The sequence below is a fragment of the Oncorhynchus masou genome, chromosome 30 (assembly GCF_036934945.1).
Source record: "Oncorhynchus masou masou isolate Uvic2021 chromosome 30, UVic_Omas_1.1, whole genome shotgun sequence".
Taxonomy (NCBI): domain Eukaryota; kingdom Metazoa; phylum Chordata; class Actinopteri; order Salmoniformes; family Salmonidae; genus Oncorhynchus; species Oncorhynchus masou.
In genome coordinates this window covers 58,896,460-58,917,720 of record NC_088241.1, presented here as the reverse complement: position 1 = coordinate 58,917,720, position 21,261 = coordinate 58,896,460, and the positions used below count along the sequence as shown (strand labels likewise).

The following is a 21,261-nucleotide window of genomic DNA, read 5'->3' as shown; positions in this document are numbered from 1 at the left end:
CCTGCTGGTCTCCTTTTTTCCCCGAAGAAGGATCGAAACGTCATTTCCTTATTCAGGATGAAGAACCAGAGACACTTTTGAGGAGATGGGAAATTCTATTGACATCAATTGCCTGCACGGTGCATTTTGGGCGATATCACTCCTTCACGGAGTAAATGGGACTTAATTGGACGCTAGTTCAAAAAAGCATGAAATAGCATGAATTGCGTGAGCAACAGGTACAAGATTACTCATATTTTTCGAGATATGAGATATTTAACTTGTTCTCTATAATATCGTGTAGCTTTGAAATTACGTTATTTTGAGGAAAGTAGGAAAATTTCTCGACTCAAACTCTTGACTTTTTAGAAGGGATTGCTTGACGGATAGCGTATCAACTGTGTGACGCAGTAGAAAAACCTGAACGCGATTGGTCAATAGTCTGCTGGGCGGTGCTTTACACGTTGCTCCAGTCATTTCCGGCTAGGTTTCTTCTCTCTTCCTTTTCTAATATCTCTGGAACAACGCAAAGCAGAATTTGCTCTACAGCTCTCGTAAAATCCTTGTCATTTAGCAAAAATCTGTTCATTAGTGACATTAACTCTATTTGGCTTAAGATAACACATCTAAACGGTTTCATTATCGTGTCTAATTCGGGAAACGATAAAAGGAGACTGTTTGTCGTCGTAAACGTGTTGCTAACTAAGATTATTGCTCGACATCTGACTCTGAATACTGCTGCTGTCAAAGACTGGAACTCTGGGCTGCTGTCATGGATCAAATAGGGATCACTGCAGAAGGACCAAAGGTGAGTTGGTTTGCTCATTTAGCTAATCAGTCCGACATTCTTGACATGTAATATGGCCCTTGCGAAAACCGAGCCTTAAAAGGCTCGTCTTGGGGAGGACAGATTAACGTGACCTAAATTAGTTTTAAATAATGTTACAGCTACACATTAATCGATCTACTGTAGCGCTAATTCACATTCGTATCCATCAACAGCCAAATCTGATAACGACGAGCCAACAGGCTGACATGCTTCAAACGTTGGCTAATTCAGAATAAGTAACTAACGTATTAGCTAGTAAGCTATATTAATGTTAGACAAGTCGCGGCATGTCCCTGGCATGGCTTTTTTGATTGACAGGATGGCTAACGTGTGTATAGTTCGATTAGATTGTCAACTAATTGGTTAACTACCGCTTTATTCAAGTAGTTATTCAAGGACATAACGAGTACATCGATATGTTAGCAAAGGGAAGCATCATGTTAGACTGTATTGCTATTAGCTCATTTGAATATATGGTCCTTCAGAGTCCATGGGGCGCCACCACTACCAAAGCGGTGTCACCCTGCTCCCTCGCTGACGTCATGAGCGAGCAGCTGGCAAAGCAACTGGATGAGGAAAGCGATGCTTTCCCTGATTCCCCAGAGTAAGTACCATAATAATAATATCATCAATATCCCTATCCCTTACACCACCTTGTCTGTGTTGTCGATTCACGTTAACCAATCTGTGAATAGCACGCCCAACTTCCTCATCCCTATAGTATTACTTACCCTCTCTACTTGCACATCATCATCTGCACATCTATCACTCCAGTGTTAATCCTAAATTGTAATTATTTTGCCTGTATGGCCTATTTATTGCCTACCTCCCTACTCTTCTACATTTGTACACACTGTACATAGATTTTTCTATTGTGTTATTGACTACGTTTGTTTATGTGTAACGCTGTTGTTTTTGTCGCACAGCTTTGCTTTATCTTGGCCAGGTCGCAGTTGTAAATGACAACTTGTTCTCAACTGACCTACCTGGTTAAATAAAGGTGAAATAAAATAAAAACTTGAGAGGATATGTTCTCACCCTCTTGTCTAGCCGTTGTAGGCACTTCAGTGTCAATTGAAACTAGTACCACACTCACATTAGGTTATTGTGTGGACGGCATGTTCATGTCCAATATCCTATGTGTTCTAGTGTCAATGCTGCCCTGGATGCCGGTGAGGAGCCAGAAACGGACTGTGATCTGATGCTGGCTCAGATGCTGCAGATGCAGTTTGACAAGGAGTTTGACACCCAGCTGCGCACGGAAGAAAAAAAATTAAACGGGGATAGCAAACGTAAGCCTGTGAACATGTCTGGTATTAGAACAATTTTCATTAGATACTGAACGGAATAAAACAGACTGAAATGGGGTGAGAACACCTGGACCGCTCATTTTTAGTTTTCCATGTCAAAACCTTTTCAAGTATTTTGTACCCTAGTAAACATGACCAGGTTTCTAGAATGTGTAAAAAAGAATGAACAGTAGTGGCGTTATGAAGAATTTTAGAGATGATTGTTCTTTACTGTTGCAGTGTCCATCTCCTTTGAGAACTATCGCATGGTGCACCCATACGAGGATAGCGACAGCTCCGAGGATGAAGTTGATTGGCAAGACACTCGCCACGACCCCTACAAAGCCGGTAACGTCCATCCCTTTCTAATTTTACCCCATATATCAGTATTGATGCTAGGCCCAATACATCTACTTTATACTTGTAACAGGCCAACATCTTCCTGCATAAAATATTGGTTGCTGTTGATTGGTGGTTGTTTTATGTTAAAGCAATAGTTAAACTTACTACATTAACCCTTTTTTTGCTGAACGTGTTCCAGATAAGCCCACGACAACTCCAAGAAAAGGCTTTACTGGGAAAGGCAAGAACATCACTACTAAGCACGATGAGGTTGTGTGTGGCAGGAAGAATACTGCGCGCATGGACAATGTAAGAGTGATAAGAAGTTCACCTTTTTCCTTGGTTCAGCGTCATTCAATAGACAGACACATTGGGGCAATTGTATGAGTAGTAATTAGCATTTATCTCCATTTAGCTTTGAAATGTGTGGCTTAATTTGTGTACGCACTAATGTGAACATATCCCAAACTGTCAGCCTTTTTATAATCTCCCTCTGTCCTGTCCTCCCAGTTTGCCCCAGAGATTAATGTGGGAGATGGGCTTGGCATGGACCTGAAGCTCTCTAACCAGGTGTACAACTCCCTGAAACAACACTGCCACTCTGAGCAGCGTCGCAGTGCCCGACTGCATGACAAAAAGGAGCACTCCACTGCTGTGAGTCTATGCAAAAGGAGGAATTGACAATAGAAATAAGAATTTGAAAATGACAAGAAAATGGCCTCATGCCATGTTCAGATCTGTATAGTATTTTAATATATTTTAATTCCGTCATGATTATCCACTTCTGCTTTCTTTTCTGTACTTTTCTCCCTTTTTCATTCACAGGAACAAGCAGTGGACCCAAGGACCCGTCTGCTCATGTACAAAATGGTGAACGCAGGCGTTCTGGAGAACATCAACGGCTGCATCAGCACTGGAAAGGAGTCTGTGGTGTTCCACGCAGATGGGGGAAGGTGAGGGTGATATCATGAAAAATTGTGTTTCGCGAGAACCCACACCTTGAATTGACTGACCAAAGGTTGATCGACCCAAGGCGTCTATCACCTGGCCTGATGAGTCAGATCAGGAACTTTCATTGCCTGAAGTTACGTCATGACATTTACATTGTCAATGATTATGTCATGACAGAGACACTATAGCAGTAGATTTATTTCCCATATTTCATTAGCAATAGTTGTAGTATTTAACAGTTTTTGTATAGAACTGTCCCCCCTAAATGTCTGTTAATTAAGTTGTAGTTGGTTTCTAAGGTTTTCCAATACTGTTGTTTTTTTTCTCCCAGCATGGAGGAGAAGGTTGTCCCAGATGAGTGTGTACTCAAGGTCTTCAAGACCACACTCAATGAGTTCAAGAACCGCGACAAGTACATCAAGGATGACTACCGCTTCAAGGAACGCTTCAGCAAGCTGAATCCCCGCAAGATCATTCGCCTCTGGGCTGAGAAAGAGATGCACAACCTGGCTCGGTGCGTGGTGGTGATGTCACTTAATTGGACCAACACCAATTCACCTCATTTATCTAAAAGCTCAGTTCAAATAACTTTATTTTTTTTTATATCAGTTTCCAATGCTCCTACTGTGTTATGGCTCACTCTCTTCCCCACTCCATCAGTATGAAAAAGGCTGACATCCCATGCCCCGAGGTGGTGATTCTGAAGAAGCACATCCTGGTGATGTCGTTCATTGGCAAGGACCATGTGCCGGCTCCCAAACTGAAAGAAGCCATGTTGGGCTCTGAGGACATGAACAGGGCCTACTACCAAGTGCTTCATGTGAGTGCAGCTGCTGTGCCGCCATGCACTAATGTAGACGTTACTTATGTTGTGTATTTACGTACCTCATAGTAATATCTGGTTGTGCGCATTAGTTTCAAAGAGATGAGTATCTGACTGAGAAGTATAATTCTGGGTTATTATGACCCCTGGATGTGTCTGTCCTTGCAGATGATGCAGCAGTTGTATCAGGAGTGTAACCTCGTCCACGCTGACCTGAGCGAATACAACATGCTGTGGCATCAAGGGAAGGTAGGCTATTTATCATGTTTGTCTAACCTTTATTTATCCAGGTGGGTCAATCTACACGTTATTATTTATACCTGATTCCTCATGGTTAATTTCAACTGGAAATTCTGGCATGAGATTTTACCTTCATTCAGCATGAGTGATTTAATCATCTTGTTTTATGTAGGTTTGGCTAATTGATGTAAGTCAGTCCATTGAGCCCAATCACCCTCATGGCCTTGAGTTCCTGTTCAGGGACTGCAGGAACGTAGCTACGGTAAGTTAGCTCACAGTGATGCAAGTACTGTAGGTTTAAATTGCCTGTTACTTCCAGCTCACAGTAAACACGGACTAAAGTCCTGATTTGCACAACAAGCTCTGTCTCACTGCAGCATTCATGTGCGTCCACGTTCTCCAAACGTCACATTTCGAAGTGTTTTCGTTGCTTCTGCTGCTCTCTCGTTTCCATTTCTTCAAACGTCAAATCCTGAAGTTAAGGCTTGAGTTTAGTCGCTCATTCTGAAGGGTTCAGGTACATTTGAATGGATGAGGTCCTGTATATTTAGCTGCCACACCTCAAAACATACGATGCGTGTTGGTGGAAACTAGTCGAAAGTCAAAACATGTCCACTATTCTTGCATCAGGTTTTGTATCAGTGACACGCTGGTGGTTTCAATAACAAGATATCGTTTTTATCTCGTCCTGCAGTTCTTCCAGAAGGGCGGGGTGTCGGAAGCCATGAATGTGTACGAGCTCTTCAACGTCGTGTCTGGGCTGCAGCTCAGCGGTGACAGTGAGGCAGACTTCCTTGCCCAGGTCAGAAAACATTTAGGTTCCTATGAGGGTATTATTTCTCTGTTGGAGATTCATGTAGTTGCATTGAATTTACAGAACTAAGTTTAACAGGAAGTTTAAAGTGGGCTCTTGTCTTAACTAGAGTCCCACACACATAAAATCTATCATGCACTGAATGCCTTTTTGGGGTGGGGAATGTTTATACTAAACTGAAAAGAAATTTAAACACAACATGCAACAATTTCAAAGATTTTACTTACAGTTCATATAAGGAAATCAGTCAATTGAAATAAATTCATTAGACCCCGATATATGGATTTCACATGACTGTGAATACAGATACACATCTGTTGGTCACAGATACTTTTTATTTTAAAAAGGTAGGAGAAGATCAGAAAACCAGTCAGTATCTGGTGTGACCACCATTTGCCTTATGCTACACTACACATCTCATACGCGAAGAGTTAATCAGGCTGTTGATTGTGGCCTGTGGAATGTTGACCCACTCTAATTCAATGGCTGTGCGAAGTTGTTGGATATTGGAGGGAACTGGAACACGCTGTCGTACATGTCGATCCAGAGCATCCCAAACATGCTCAGTGGGTAACATGTCTGGTGAGTATACAGGCCATGGAAGAACTGGGACATTTTCAGCTTCTAGGAATTGTGTACAGATCCTTGCGATATGAGGCCATGCGTTATCATGCTGAAAATTGAGGTGATGGCGACGGATGAATGGCACGACAATGGTCCTCAGGATCTCATCACGATATCTTTGTGCATTAAAATTGCCATTGATAAAATGCAATTATGTTTGTTGTCTGTAGTTTATGCCTGCCCATACCATAACCCCACCGCCACCATGGGACACTCTGTTCACAACTTTGACATCAGCAAACCACTTGCCCACACGATGCCAAACACGCTCTCTGCCACCTGTCCGGTACAACTGAAATTGTGATTCATCCGTGAAGAGCACACCTCCAGCGTGCCAGTGGCCATCGAAGGTGAGCATTTGCCCACTGAAGTCGATTATGACATCGAACTGCAGTCAGTTCAAGACCCTGGTGAGGATGACGATCACCAGATTAGCTTCCCTGAAATGGTCTCTAATAGTTTGGGCAGAAATTCTTCAGTTGTGCAAACCCACAGTTTAATCAGCTGTCCGGGTGGCTGGTCTCAGATGGTCCCGCATAAAAAGAAGCCGGATGTGGAGGCCCTGGGCTGGCGTGGTTACAGGTGGTCTACGGTTGTGAGGCCGGTTGGACGCACTACCAAATTCTTTAAAACAACGTTGGAGGCGGCTTATGGTAGAGAAATTAACATTAACTTCTCTGGCATCAGCTCTGGTGAATGTTCCTGCAGTCAGCATGTCAATTGCACGGTCCCTCAACTTGAGACATGTGGCATTGTGGAGTGTGACTAAACTGCACATTTTAGTGGCAATTTATTGTCCCCAGCACAAGGTGGTCATGATCATGTTGTTTAATCAGCTTCTTGATATGCCACACCTGTCAGGTGGATTGATTGTCTTAGCAAATGAGAAATGCATACTAACAGGGATGTGCACAATTTGTTAGAAATTTACTTTTTGTGCGTATTGAACATTTTCTGGGATATTTTATTTCAGCTCATGAAACATGGGGCCAACACTTTACATGTTGCGCTTATATTTTTGTTCAATGTACAATTTGACCCTAATCCATCAAATTGTATAGATATAGAGTGCTTTTTGTCAAAGTGCTTACCAGAAACCGGGGATTATAGTATTAACTTGACTACCTGTATGCACATAATTAAGTTGTTGGGTTACTTTCCTCTACATCTTTGTGATTTTTGTATTAACACTGTCCTCACTTGTTGTTTTATAGATCGAGGCACTGGAGAAGATGAATGAAGACCACGTGCAGAGAAGGGGCAAAAAAACCTACTCCAGCACCAGCGACGGAGGGCCTCCCCTATTACACCACGAGGATGATTAACGATGAGATGTTAAACACCATGATTAGCTCCATGGATCCTGTTCAGTTGATTCTGTTTGAGAGAATGGGCGAGTAAACTCCCACCCAAAGGTCTTTCATCACAATGAGGGACACAAGGTCGAAAGGTCACTGCATCCCAAGATGCTACACTGGGGGCAGTGGGCTGAAAAGCCTCCCATACACCTCCATGAAATGTCGACATCTCATTCCATTACTACGTTTGTAGATGGAATGGATGGGGACGTCTAAGGGGGACATGACGGATGCATCTACATGCGTACACAATTATTGCTTTTTTTTTTAAATTAGATGGTATTCAGCATTCATGACATGAAGTTATCTTCACAGGTGAACTGGGCTCGAATGCAAAGAGCTTTGCGTTATATGAATGGAACAAATTGCAATCCAACATTTGGTGAAGAGCCCTAGTTCGTGTCAGTTAATATTTTAATCATGAAAGGTGCAGTCATGAATGAATTGTTTTTCATTGGCACCAAGATGCATTGAGGTCCATTTGATCGTACATGGGAGCTGTGTTTTCTGTGATCTTCAATATAATGGTGGAAATAAATGGCATAAATTTTTGTTATGCTTTGTCATTAATTTTACTTTGCTCTGGACAAATCGAGCAGCAGCAGCTTGACAAGAGACACCAAACTGCTCTTAAACTAGGAGTTATAAAACAATACAAGCAATCTATATGTAACTATAACATGTCAATATTACTCAGTCAGCCAGTCCAACTTGTATAAAAGCCTGCAGAAACCACCTATATCATGTTTGAGTGTTTGATTTCAGTTTGACAATCGACTTTTATTTTGAAAGTAGCGTTTAGCCGCATGTAGGAAACTCAAATGTCTACCTTGCTAACCTAGGCGGAAGAGTCGGATCCCGAGTTTCCCACCAGGGAGGTACTAGAATCAACAAATAGGAAGCTTTACGCAAATAATTTACTTTTAACTCGGAGGTCCTAAATTTTTGACATGAACGCAGCATTACCAGAGACAGCATTACCAAAGATTATAACTAAACCAAGATAGACCAATCTGTCGTTTCCCATGTGAACAAATGTGTCATTTTGGGCAGAACGAGGAGGAGGCATCTGTATATTTCCGTTAGGGAACGCCTACTTTGTAAAGTGCGCGTGTGCAATAGCTAAATTCGCCTTTGCACTCCGAAATAACGCAATATAAAGTGGTTTGGTAAAGTCTACTAAACTTATTCCAATCAGTTCATCACATATTTTCGTTTTAGTAACCGAAAACTGTATTGAGATCAAATGTTTTGTCGATGAGAAAATCTGCAGACTGTCGGTCAAAATCCATCTCCTCCCGTTGCCGGCCACTGGGCTGTAGTGAGTGGACACGCCAAGCTTTCAGATTTATACATCCGGTGAAATATATGTCGTTGTTCTATTTTATGGTGAGTCACGTGACTGTCACATGATTTTGAAACCGGAACTTGGCGAGAGGCTTTGGGCAATTAATTTATGAAATGCAGAGCAAACACTTGACAACTAACTGCAATACATAATAGTCAGCAAAGCTAAAGCTTCACAATGAGTGAGGAACACTACTACCTGGAACTTTGTGAAAATCCTGTGCAATTTGAAAATGCCTCAAGCGTCAACAATGTGTTTTTTGACGAAGCAAACAAACAGGTACATTAACGTTAGCCAAGGCTAGCTAGAAGGATATGCTCAGCTATGGTGGTTACTCCAGATACAGTTAGCGCGATTATAGATAGCTAAATAAATCATATTTTATCTTGATTTTACATTCAGCTTGGTAGCTACTGCAGTATGCTGGCTTATGTGAACGCAAGTACATATAACTAGCTTTGACGAGGGTGGCAGTAAAACTGTTGAATCCCATGTTGCAGCTTGGTGAAGGTCCTAAAGTGTAGCCATACAGTATGGCTATTTAATATGGTAGACGAATTAGTGAACTTCAGTCAACATTCACCAGCTAAACAAGGCAGGTTAGATGAGCAGTAACCCTCATTCTAATGCTTCAGGTAGAAGTTACACTGTCCTAATGTAATAGATACCAGGCTCCAAATCCTTTTATATATTGATTGTTCTCTATTTACCCTGGTTGCTCCTTCAGGTGTTTGCAGTGCGATCAGGGGGTGCCACTGGGGTTGTGGTTAAAGGACCAGAGGACAAAAGCTCAGTTGCCTTCAGGTAACGAGATGATGCATATATTGCGACGATGATGATCATAAGCTCAATGATAATGGTCTCTCATGCAGTATATACATTTTCTTCACAGAATGGATGACAAAGGAGAGGTGAAGTGCATCAAGTTTTCAATCGGAAATAAGATTTTGGCAGTTCAGAGAACACCAAAATCTGTGGTAAACATTACAGCAATCATTCTCAACTCAATGTTATTCAATTATTGTGTTTTCTATCCACGCTGATGGCCTGACCAAAAGCCTCAGTTTTTGTTTCTTATAGGATTTCATAAACTTCATACCGGATTATCCACATTTGGAATTCTCCCAGGAATGTAAGGTATGCAAGCATATCCAGTGTCAAATGTTTGAAGTTCAAAATAGCTGTAATTTCTTCATGTTGTAACTAAGCGTGATTCAATTTTCAATAGGTGTGATTTGTTTTATATTCTCCTTTTCGATTGACAGATGAAGAATGCCAGTATTTTGGGCTTCTGTTGGACTAACTGGAATGAAATCGTTTTCATCACTGACCAGGGAATTGAGTTCTACCAGGTAACTATGTTTCACATGAATCATATTCCTTGTGATATATAATAAAGCCAGTCGTTTTTGTGATTTAGGATAGGAATGCACTATCAGGAAAGTTGCACACTTAGATTGTTTCCTAGGTTATTGTATCACAGCACTATCAATTGAGTTTGTCCTGTATTACTCTTTCTTATACTAAAACATTGTCACATGACACTTACGTGACTCAATTCAAACTACAACCACTAGAGGTCTTAATGTACCACTGACTGAGAAATAAAGCTGTCAGATTTTGCAGTACTGCACAGTATTAGGTTGATTGGTAACGTTACCTCTAGACTGGAATACAAAAAGAGGAAGACTGCAATGTGAACAGGGATGCCTGTTAGGCTCAATGTTCTACAAAAGGTGTCTTGTTCCAGTCTTTCATTTGAGTTGAAGTTGTCAATGAGATGCTCTCTGTGTTTAGGTGCTTCCTGACAAGCGTAGCCTGAAGCTGCTGAAGAGTCAGAGCATCAATGTGAACTGGTACATGTACTGTCCTGAGACTGCAGTCATTCTACTTTCTACCACCTTCCAGGGCAATGTGCTGCAGCCGTTTGCCTTCAAAGTAAGTGGTCAAAACTGACATAAGATGTCTCAAATGTCCACCTGCTGATACAGTAAGACATGATATATACCACCAAAAGCTCATGTTTGAGCAAGCATTAGCATCCTAAAGTTGCTGGAACTATAATCATCAAACCTATTGTTTTTTTTGTCCCACCAGAGTGGGACCATGTCTAAAATGTCCAAGTTTGAGATCGAGCTTCCGGTGGTTCCCAAGCCAGCCAAGCTCAATCTGTCAGAGAGGGACATTGCTGTGGCCAACATGTGAGTTTGTAACTGTTTTGAATTGATATTTCATATTTTGGCTCGATATTCAAGTAACAATTTCAGACAAAAAGAAAAAGCCCTTTGGGCTGTATGAAGCGGTATGAACCTTGAATGAGTTGTTCACTTTGTTTCTAATGGTAGTTACGGTCAGCTGTATGTAATGTATCTGAAGCATCACTCCAGAACTACCGACAGTCCCTGTGCTGAGGTGATCCTCTATCAGCTACCCAGGTACATCTTATTTAGCATATTCCTAATGGACATTCCTCTAAACATGCTGAAGTTCCTCCTAACTTAACATGGTCATGCCACAATCATATCGCCCTTATATTTAGAGTTTCTTGTGTAACTAGAGAAACTAGCTAGAGTAAGAAGCTACTCATAGATATTTATGAGGTCAATCTTGAAATGAAATATCCATGGTGTAATTTGTACATGGGGAATATCTGAAGGGCTAAATTGGTAAATTATGTCTGGCCTAACGACATGTTGTTCCCAGGGAGGGATCCTGTAAGAAGACCAACGTGTTAAAACTCAACACCACAGGGAAGTTTGCCCTCAACGTGGTGGATAACCTGGTGGTAGTGCATCATCAGAGCACTCAGGTGAGTCCTTTTGTCAAGAAATGACAATTGGAGCATTTTGAGCAGGGTTCTCACCAAAGAATGTAAGAGGGGTGCTGTGCCACTATGTTTATGTATGTATGTTTTTCTAGATTCCAGAAAAATACATTTTACAGGTGTTCATAAATGCAAAATCTCTTGAGTCTAAAGGGGGACCACCTTGTTAAAAAATCAAGGCAGAACCCTGCTTGAGGTTAGACAGGCAAACTACTACTACGGTTGTGTTTCATATCCAGGGTCCAAACCCATTAAGTCTGGCATGATGTAGATAATGTCTTATTTCAGACCTCCATCATATTTGACATCAAGCTACGGGAGCCCGACTGTGCCCTGAACGTCCACCAGCCTGTGCTGCCTCCTCGCTCCATACACCCCTACAGGATTCCCCTCACAGGTATAGGCTACTTGGAATTACTCTATGTATATACACTCATTGGCCAGTTTATTAGATACACCCATCTAGTACTGGGCCTGATACCCTTGTGTGTTCAGAGCAACCTGAATTCTTTGTGGCATGGAAACGTTGCTCAGTTGGTATCAAGAAACCTCACGTGTGCCAGGAAAACATTACACCACACCATTACACCACCAGCCTGTACTGTTGACACCAGACAGCATGGGGCCATGGACTCATGCTGCTTACGCCTATTCCTGACTGCCATGATTCAACAGGATCCAGGATTCGTCAGACCAGGCAATGTTTTTCCACTCTTCAATTGTCCAGTGTTGGTATTTGCCTGCCTACTGGAGCCGCTTCTTCTTGTTGTTAGCTGATAGGAGGGGAACCCGGTGTGCTCGTCTGCTGCAGTAACCCATCCGTGACAAGGACCGACGAGTTGTGCGTTCCGAGATGCCGTTCTGCACACCACTGTTGTACTGCTCTGTTATTTGTCTGTTTGTGGCCCGCCTGTTAGCGTGCACGATTCATTCTCCTTCCACCTCTCAACTAGCTGTGTTTTCACGTACAGGACTGCCACAGACTGGATGCTTTTTGTTTGTCGCACCATTCTCTGTAAAACCTAGACACTATCGTGTGTGGAAAGTCTAGGACGCCAGATGTTTCTGAACCCGGTCACTGGTTTTGCCCACTGGAACGTTCAATCGAACAGTAACTGGATGCCTTTCTCCCTGCTTTATATAGCAGCCCCCGTGACTCATCATTTCTGTGAACGGAGTGGTGTTCTGATAAACTGGCCACTGAGTGTGTATGGACAGGCCAGACTTTACCAACTGCTTGGCTGTTTTGGTCACTGACTGGCTGACAGTATGTGTGTCTTTACCTATCTTCTCTGCCTTTCAGTCATTCCAGTTGTAATTGTATCACTCTCATGTGTGACAGACAGGTCTCTTTCTACCCACGTGTCATTTTTCTGTCTGAGACGTGACGTCACATCCTGTCACTTCACTCCCATCTGTCAATTTTAGAATATGTCTCCTAAAGCCCTGACAGAAACTAACTTCACTTCTCCATAGGTCCTTCTGCTGTACCCAGCCAGCCTCCGGTGCCTTGTGAGCTCTGTATCCTTTATGAAACGCAAGTAGCTAGATGAGCTGCGGAGGGCATTTGTCAATGACAATTGGAACATCTAGCAGGGAAATGGTAGGTGGTGGTATTACTGATGATCATGGATGCTTCCCTTGACCTTCAGACTCCTCATCTTGGAGCGTCTTTCAACCCGACATCATCATCAGTGCAAGCGAAGGTTTGTGAGAACACCCACACATCTCACCATAGACGGCTATGTACTGGCTTACTGTCTGTTATCATCTGGACCGGAAACAACCACTAACCCCTATTCACTGTAGATCAGATGGGTGTATAGTAACCAATGTGGTAGTAGAGCCACCACCACCTCTTCTAGGCTATGTAGTTACCATATTGCTTTCACTTCACTTATTTTAGTTACCATATTGCTTTCCACATTTCCCATCTACAGCTTGTTCCGGATGGTGCTCATGTTCTTGCATGGTTGTCTGTTCTGTGTTCCTCCTCTGTTTCAGGGTGTCTGTCAAATCAAATCAATTTATATAGTCCTTCGTACATCAGCTGATATCTCGAAAGTGCTGTACAGAAACCCAGCCTAAAACCCCAAACAGCAAGCAATGCAGGTGTAGAAGCACGGTGGCTAGGAAAAACTCCCTAGAAAGGCCAAAACCTAGGAAGAAACCTAGAGAGGAACCAGGCTATGTGGGGTGGCCAGTCCTCTTCTGGCTGTGCCGGGTGGAGATTATAACAGAATATGGCCAAGATGTTCAAATGTTCATAAATGACCAGCATGGTCGAATAATAATAAGGCAGAACAGTTGAAACTGGAGCAGCAGCACGGCCAGGTGGACTGGGGACAGCAAGGAGTCATCATGTCAGGTAGTCCTGGGGCATGGTCCTAGGGCTCAGGTCCTCAGAGAGAGAAGGAGAGAATTAGAGAACGCACACTTAGATTCACACAGGACACCGAATTGGACAGGAGAAGTACTCCAGATATAACAAACTGACCCTAGCCCTCCGACACAAACTACTGCAGCATAAATACTGGAGGCTGAGACAGGAGGGGTCAGGAGACACTGTGGCCCCATCCGAGGACACCCCCGGACATGGCCAAACAGGAAGGATATAACCCCACCCACTTTGTCAAAGCACAGCCCCCACACCACTAGATGGATATCTTCAACCACCAACTTACCATCCTGAGACAAGGCTGAGTATAGCCCACAAAGATCTCCGCCATGGCACAACCCAAGGGGGGGCGCCAACCCAGACAGGATGACCACATCAGTGAATCAACCCACTCAGGTGACGCACCCCTTCCAGGAACGGCATGAGAGAGCCCCAGTAAGCCAGTGACTCAGCCCCTGTAATAGGGTTAGAGGCAGAGAATCCCAGTGGAAAGAGTGGAACCGGCCAGGCAGAGACAGCAAGGGCGGTTTGTTGCTCCAGAGCCTTTCCATTCACCTTCCCACTCCTGGGCCAGACTACACTCAATCATTTGACCCACTGAAGAGATGAGTCTTCAGTGAAGACTTAAAGGTTGAGACCGAGTTTGCGTCTCTGACATGGGTAGGCAGACCGTTCCATAAAAATGGAGCTCTATAGGAGAAAGCCCTGCCTCCAGCTGTTTGCTTAGAAATTCTAGGGGCAATTAGGAGGCCTGCGTCTTGTGACCGTAGCGTACGTGTAGGTATGTACGGCAGGACCAAATCGGAGAGATAGGTAGGAGCAAGCCCATGTAATGCTTTGTAGGTTAGCAGTAAAACCTTGAAATCAGCCCTTGCTTCGACAGGAAGCCAGTGTAGGGAGGCTAGCACTGGAGTAATATGATCAAATTTTTTGGTTTTAGTCAGGATTGTAGCAGCCGTATTTAGCACTAACTGAAGTTTATTTAGTGCTTTATTCGAGTAGCCGGAAAGTAGAGCATTGCAGTAGTCTAACCTAGAAGTGACAAAAGCATGGATTAATTTTTCTGCATCATTTTTGGACAGAAAGTTTCTGATTTTTGCAATGTTACGTAGATGGAAAAAAGCTGTCCTTGAAATGGTCTTGATATGTTCTTCAAAAGAGAGATCAGGGTCCAGAGTAACGCCGAGGTCCTTCAGTTTTATTTGATACGACTGTACAACCATTAAGATTAATTGTCAGATTCAACAGAAGATCTCTTTGTTTCTTGGGACCTAGAACAAGCATCTCTGTTTTGTCCGAGTTTAAAAGTAGAAAGTTTGCAGCCATCCACTTCCTTATGTCTGAAACACATTCTTCGAGCAAGGGCAATTTTGGGGCTTCACCATGTTTCATTGAAATGTACAGCTGTGTGTCATCCGCATAGCAGTGAAAGTTAACATTATGTTTTCGAATAACATCCCCAAGAGGTAAAAAAAAAATGTGTATATATATAGATATATAGATATATCTATATATATAGTCAAAACAATAGTGGATGGCCTGTCCTGCGTGTTCCTCCTCTGTTTCAGGGTGTTGCTCCTCTGCGTGTTCCTCCTCTGTTTCAGGGTGTGTCCTGTTCTGAGGGTGTCTGACTGTTCTGCGTGTTCCTCCTCTGTTTCAGGGTGTCTGACCTGTTCTGCGTGTTCCTCCTCTGTTTCAGGGTGTCTGTCCTGTTCTGCGTGTTCCTCCTCTGTTTCAGGGTGTCTGTCCTGTTCTGCGTGTTCCTCCTCTGTTTCAGGGTGTCTGACCTGTTCTGCGTGTTCCTCCTCTGTTTCAGGGTGTCTGTCCTGTTCTGCGTGTTCCTCCTCTGTTTCAGGGTGTCTGACCTGTTCTGCGTGTTCCTCCTCTGTTTCAGGATATCAGTGGTATCTGCAGGTGAAGCTGCCGCCCACTGTCAACCTCCTGCAGGACAAGGGCAAGCTGATCGACTTCCTCCTGCGCAGACGAGACTGCAAGATGGTCATCCTGTCTGTGTGCTCACAAAGTAAGACTGCCTTGTGTAACAGATGTGGGAGACTGTGTTCGTCGCTGAAGGAAGCACTCTAATAAAACAAGGTTGTAGAATAGATGATTAGAGCCTGAACCATAGAGAATATAGGCAGTATTCACTCAAGGCCTCTCTGTGTGTTTCAGTGCTCAACGGGGAAGACAAGGGGAGCTTACCAGTGGTGGCCACAGTGTTCGACAAACTCAACCAAGTCTTCAAAGAGTACCTGGAGGCAGAGCAGACCTACACTGTGGTGAGTACTGCCTACTAGGGTCACGATCACACCAGTATCTAGGAAACAAAACAAACACTTTAGGACTTCTTTAGGAAAACAGCCCTAATGTTGGAAACAAAGTCAAGTGACACTCGTGAAAAGTTATTTAGGACAGTAGTGGTATCTTACTAGTAGATCCGTTTAACCATTTTTGATCTTGTAACTTGAATAACAAAAAGGATGAAGAGGATATAGTCAACTGAATAGATTTGATTTGTCCATATTCCGGATTATCAGGACAGTAGCCCATGCAATGTCTGTTGCAGTAACTTGACTTTGTTGTTACTAGGGCTGTTACGGTAACCCTATTATCGCCACACCGGCAGTCAAATTCCATGTGACTGTTTCGTCACGGAAATTAGGCTTCTCCAAGCTCTGCTGCTGATGGTCATTAGTAGCCTAACTTGCTAACTGTCTGGTACTCAGCGCTCTATTGTCCCTCTAATCACCCTGATCGAAAATCTAATCAAACACTTCATGAGCTCATGTTGCACAACATTTCTATAGGCTATGCAAGTGATTGGATCCTCTTTTAATAGAGGCCATTAGCTTTCTATAGGCTAGACCTAGTATATTTATTTCTCAACGTTCCTAATATTAAGCACATTGCTTCTCTTCACAACAGGAGTATAGCCTACTTGGCTGGTATGAAAATGAACCACAGGAAAAGCAACCTTCGTTATTTAAGTGCATAGATGACGTGTTTGTTTTCCACTGCCCCTGTTTTGAGACAGGTGTATGATAATGGTCCATTCTAAATAAAAACACATTTAAAACATATATATTATGTAGTATATGTAAAGGCTAAATTAAATCAAGAATAGTCTGATGGGTGACAATATTAGCATATCACTTGTGAATTATATATTATCACTTGTAAATGATTCCCAGCGTAAGGTAAAAAACAGCTCCCCCCTGTCTTTTTGTAATCATGGTCGCACACCTCATGTAGCCTAGCCCATAGGCCTATATGTTTTGATACGGTTTGAATCACAACTAAAGTGGCCAAATAACATCTTAAAATTAGGCACATTTGATCCTCTTTTACAAGGGCTGTGGAGCTTAACTGGCATATATAAGCATCGTGTGAATTTCAAGTTTGGGGAAGATAATTTCCCCCATAAAAATGCAACTTTATAATAAAAGCATTACATGCATAATTGTATTTGCGGTCACTTTTGCTAATGGTGTTTTCCCGCTAATGGAACATTTGCGCTTACACCCTACTGCAGTGTTCACATTTCTGCGCTTATACTGTGAAGAAATATCCTAATAGTTTATTACATTTTAAGCTCAATGTTCCAATCTGTTGCGTGAGCCACATTGCGTAAAAAAAGGTTTTTGATACTAGTGGTTATATTAATTTGGGATCTATTGCATCCCACAACTGTCCCAGACTATGTTTGGAATATTTATTTCTCGCACAGAATATAATAGGTCAACTTTTGTACTATGGGGGATAGTAGATTGACATAGGCTAGTGCTTTTGCTGTTCGTTAGGCCTACTCATCTTGTTGGCTGACGTTAAGTAAATGCGGACATTTTTTCCAATATCTTAAATATGCACCTCGGAATTGAATAATGACGCGCACAGTTGCATCCCCAAAGTGTCTGTCTTCACTTTTAGCCTGTGATAAAGACACGATCACATGATGGAGAGCCATGTGAGTGAGAGGTGCTTTGGAGCCTGCAGCACTCCGGGAGAAGGGAATTATAATTATTATATTTACCCCAAGGGCACAACGGCCACTGGCTGCAAAAGGCATGGATGTTTTTAGGGGGCATTACGGCCACACAAAGGAGATGCCGCCGTAAAATTCAAGGCATTATCAAGTGCTTGTCAAATTGTGAATGAGAGACTGATGAAGTGTGTACAGCCTGAGCAAAAAACAAACAAAGCAAAGCTCATGCCTTTTCAAGTGACTTTTTGTCAAGTCATCATTAGTCGCGTCATTGTTCAATTGTATTCTTCATACTCTAAAATAATGCCACAGAATTATAAGTAAATCTTGTCTACTAAATGAACTAGTGTAGCCCGCAGCCATATGACTTAGCCAGATCTAAGGACAACTCACAGAATGCTGTTCTGTTCTTCTGAAATAGGTCTAAAACATATGAAGAAAATGTAGTCTGTCTAAAATAAATACGATTTATTGTGAATGTGTAGGCAATATTACATGGATTTATTTTACAAAGGTCTGCATCAGTGGCTTGTAGGCTATGTGTGGGAGCCAGGAGATACTAAATCTGTTATTTACCATGAGATCAGAGTTATTGACTTGATAATCCATAGGCTGACAAAATGTTGTGACCGCCACAGCCCTAGTTGTTACCTGTTGGATCTCTTTCAGGCTATGGAGTCTGGTCCCAGCCGAGGCAGCACTGCTCGGGAGAGGCCTGTCCGGACGCAGGCGGTTATCGACCAGTCCGACATGTACACCCACGTCCTGTCCTCCTTCACAGAGAAAAAGGTGACGGAACCTCCTTCCTGTGATCCCATTTCTCACCAGCTAACTGTTAGTTTGAAGTAAAAGGCACAAGGCTACTGGTGGTGGTGAAGCCCATATACCAATGGCTGCTGCCTTATTTGAATTGAAAGTTATTTTTTCTCAATTGCCTGTTAGATGACTGAACATTTATATTGTTTCACCCCTCCAACAGGACGTCTCTCACAAATTCATCATTGCTGTGCTGATGGAGTACATCCGCTCACTCAACCAGGTCCAGATCACTGTGCAGGTAGGTACTCATTGCAGAAAAGTATTTTTGGGAGGTTCTATCAGAACAGTTTTGTGGTGTTTTATGCATAATGGTGGGATGACACTGTTTCATCTTGAAACATGTTGTCAGTGCTACATTAGTATGCTTTGTGTTCCTGTAGATTCTGCATATTTATTGTCCCATATTGTCATTAAATTATCTTTTCAATTGGGAACTGTGATGTTGAGTTGTCTGAAATATAAGGTCCACTTTCCTCTCCTCTGTTTCTCCTCCAGCATTACCTGTATGAGCTGGTCATTAAGACGTTGGTTCATCACAGTCTCTTCTACATGCTTCATCAGTTCCTCCAGTACCACGTCCTCAGTGACTCTAAACCTCTGGTGAGTCCTTAATTATTATAAGCAAAGCTCAACTATTTCATGGTAGTTTGATCCTGTAGGTTTTGGGTATTCAGAGGAGTTGGGGTTGACGTTTAATACAAAGGGCCAGCAGGCTGTTAGTTCTATAGACGCAATGCTTCAGAAAATATCTAGGTCAAATACTTCACTTCAGCTGCACGTCTTAAGATTTGCCTGTTCCAATGGAAACAATATAAAATCCTTTTGACATGTGTTTTCCCCCGGTCTTTGAAAGTTAATTCCTATATAATATTTAATCTGACATAATGCGTGGGAACCTCCATCCTGTGATCCCATTTCTCACCAGCTAACTGTTTGTTGGAAGTAAAAGGCACAAGGCTACTGTAGCGCTCGTTGATTATTTACTGTCTGTTGTTCCATTGGTTGAGCAGACCTTGGATCAGTTCTACTGTATGATCTTTATTTTGATTGGTTGTGGAATTAACATCTGTATTGTCTTAAGGCCTGTTTGCTGCTGTCTCTAGAAGGCACTTACCCCGCTGCACACCAGCTCTCCCTGGACATGTTAAAGGTATGATACACACACACACACACACACACACACGCTAACATGCAGACTATTTTAAACAGCTATCGGTGATCACACAGGACATCCACAATGTCCTTTGTAGAATTGGTTGTTTTTTCAGAGAATCCTGTCAACTAATTATAGAAAGTAGCCTTCATGTGAACTTCATTCAAGGCTAACTTATAACAATAAATCCTGGTACTCATATAGACATGTTTAACATGCTGATCTGTAACGTCCTAATCTGTAACTGTCTGTGTGACAGAGACTGTCCACGGCCAATGATGAGATCGTGGAGGTGCTCCTGTCCAAACAGCAGGTGCTGGGTGCTCTGCGCTTCATCCGCAGCGTGGGCGGCAACGACAACATCTCCGCTCGCAAGTTCCTGGACGCGGCGCTCCAGACGGCCGACCAGATGCTCTTCTACACCATCTTCCGGTTCTTTGAGCAGAGGAACCTGCGCCTGAGAGGCAGCCCCAGCTTCAACCCAGGTTAGGTGACACCTCAACACCAGGTCTTCAGCTGAAAGGGCTCCTCATTCCCTATGTAATGTGCTATTTATCACCATGGAGACCACTTACTCAAGAGCCACATTGTCTTAGGTCTGGTGGCTTCACCAATAACGTGACTTGTCTGCACCGAAAGGTGGAAGGAATGGCTCTGCGTAGGGTGACACTAAATTACTCTATTTCCATGGCTCTGGTCTGACTAACTCCTTTGTAATGACCGTAGAAAGAATGTTGTAGAAATGTTGATAACGCCATAGTTTTCAATAATGAATGAGTGCCATCTGTGATTTGTTTTTCTTCTATTAGATTACCTTGACCCAAATAATAACTATATTAAGCCAGGAACAACAGTTATATGCTGAAAGGTGCTGGAGCAGTTTCATTGGCTTCGCCTGCTGTTGTGCTCCTATTGCTTTTTTAAATTCATTTGAATACATTTATCCTAGTTGCATGGTTTCTTTGAAACGTTGGAACACATGGGAGAGTATCAATGATTGAACCTGTTTCCTATAGGTTTCAGGTTTTGATAGACGCCAACATTATCAACGCAAACGAAAATCCATGACAGAGCAAAGCATAGACCTTTCTAAATATCCAATAAAAATGCATTTGAAAACGTATAAATGAATAAGGACCCAATCGGTACCAATGCTAAAAACACAACCAACAGATGGGTAATAAATAAAACCTGGAATAAATAGCTAATTATTGAATGAACTGCTAATAAATCACTTCCCACCCAACTGCCACTGGTGTGTATTGACTGACCTTTGACCCAATACTCTGTTTTGATTGGCCTTTAGGTGAGCACTGTGAGGAACACGTGGTATACTTCAAGCAAGTTTTCGGGGAGCAAGCACTCATGAAGCAAGCAACAGTTTGAGCTGTGACATTTCATCTTATCCCACAGCCCATCTAACTTATTGTAAATTGTTGAAATCATGCTAATAAAGTAATTTGTACATACTCTAACAATCAATTTTGT

The 21,261-nt window shown here is 42.6% G+C and overlaps 2 protein-coding genes across 4 annotated transcripts; both read left to right on the top strand.

Annotated features, from left to right (window-relative positions):
* Positions 1-93: 93 nt before the first annotated feature.
* LOC135522881 (serine/threonine-protein kinase RIO3-like) lies at positions 94-7,800 on the top strand. The gene is made up of 13 exons (XM_064949536.1): positions 94-787; positions 1,294-1,412; positions 1,958-2,100; positions 2,338-2,445; positions 2,639-2,748; positions 2,950-3,093; positions 3,265-3,392; positions 3,722-3,904; positions 4,051-4,210; positions 4,382-4,462; positions 4,626-4,715; positions 5,148-5,255; positions 7,106-7,800. Exons 1-13 carry the CDS (start codon positions 752-754, stop codon positions 7,214-7,216), a joined length of 1,521 nt encoding a protein of 506 aa, XP_064805608.1. The 5' UTR covers positions 94-751; the 3' UTR covers positions 7,217-7,800.
* An 828-nt stretch (positions 7,801-8,628) lies between these two features.
* rmc1 (regulator of MON1-CCZ1) lies at positions 8,629-21,251 on the top strand. Of its 3 annotated transcripts, XM_064949533.1 has the most exons (20): positions 8,638-8,876; positions 9,325-9,401; positions 9,490-9,574; positions 9,678-9,734; positions 9,863-9,949; positions 10,395-10,535; positions 10,695-10,798; positions 10,943-11,032; positions 11,301-11,406; positions 11,710-11,818; positions 12,898-12,942; positions 13,074-13,127; positions 15,714-15,842; positions 15,992-16,098; positions 18,471-18,590; positions 18,781-18,858; positions 19,116-19,220; positions 19,702-19,770; positions 20,033-20,258; positions 21,080-21,251. In XM_064949533.1, the coding sequence occupies exons 1-20, from the start codon at positions 8,775-8,777 to the stop codon at positions 21,157-21,159; spliced, it is 1,971 nt and encodes a 656-aa protein (XP_064805605.1). In that variant the 5' UTR covers positions 8,638-8,774; the 3' UTR covers positions 21,160-21,251. The 3 variants fall into 3 exon arrangements, with proteins under 3 accessions (XP_064805606.1, XP_064805605.1, XP_064805607.1); XM_064949534.1 differs by lacking the exon at positions 10,943-11,032 and having other exon boundaries at positions 8,629-8,876; XM_064949535.1 differs by lacking the exon at positions 8,638-8,876 and having other exon boundaries at positions 9,357-9,401; positions 9,490-9,508; positions 9,656-9,734.
* The last annotated feature ends 10 nt before the right edge of the window (positions 21,252-21,261 follow it).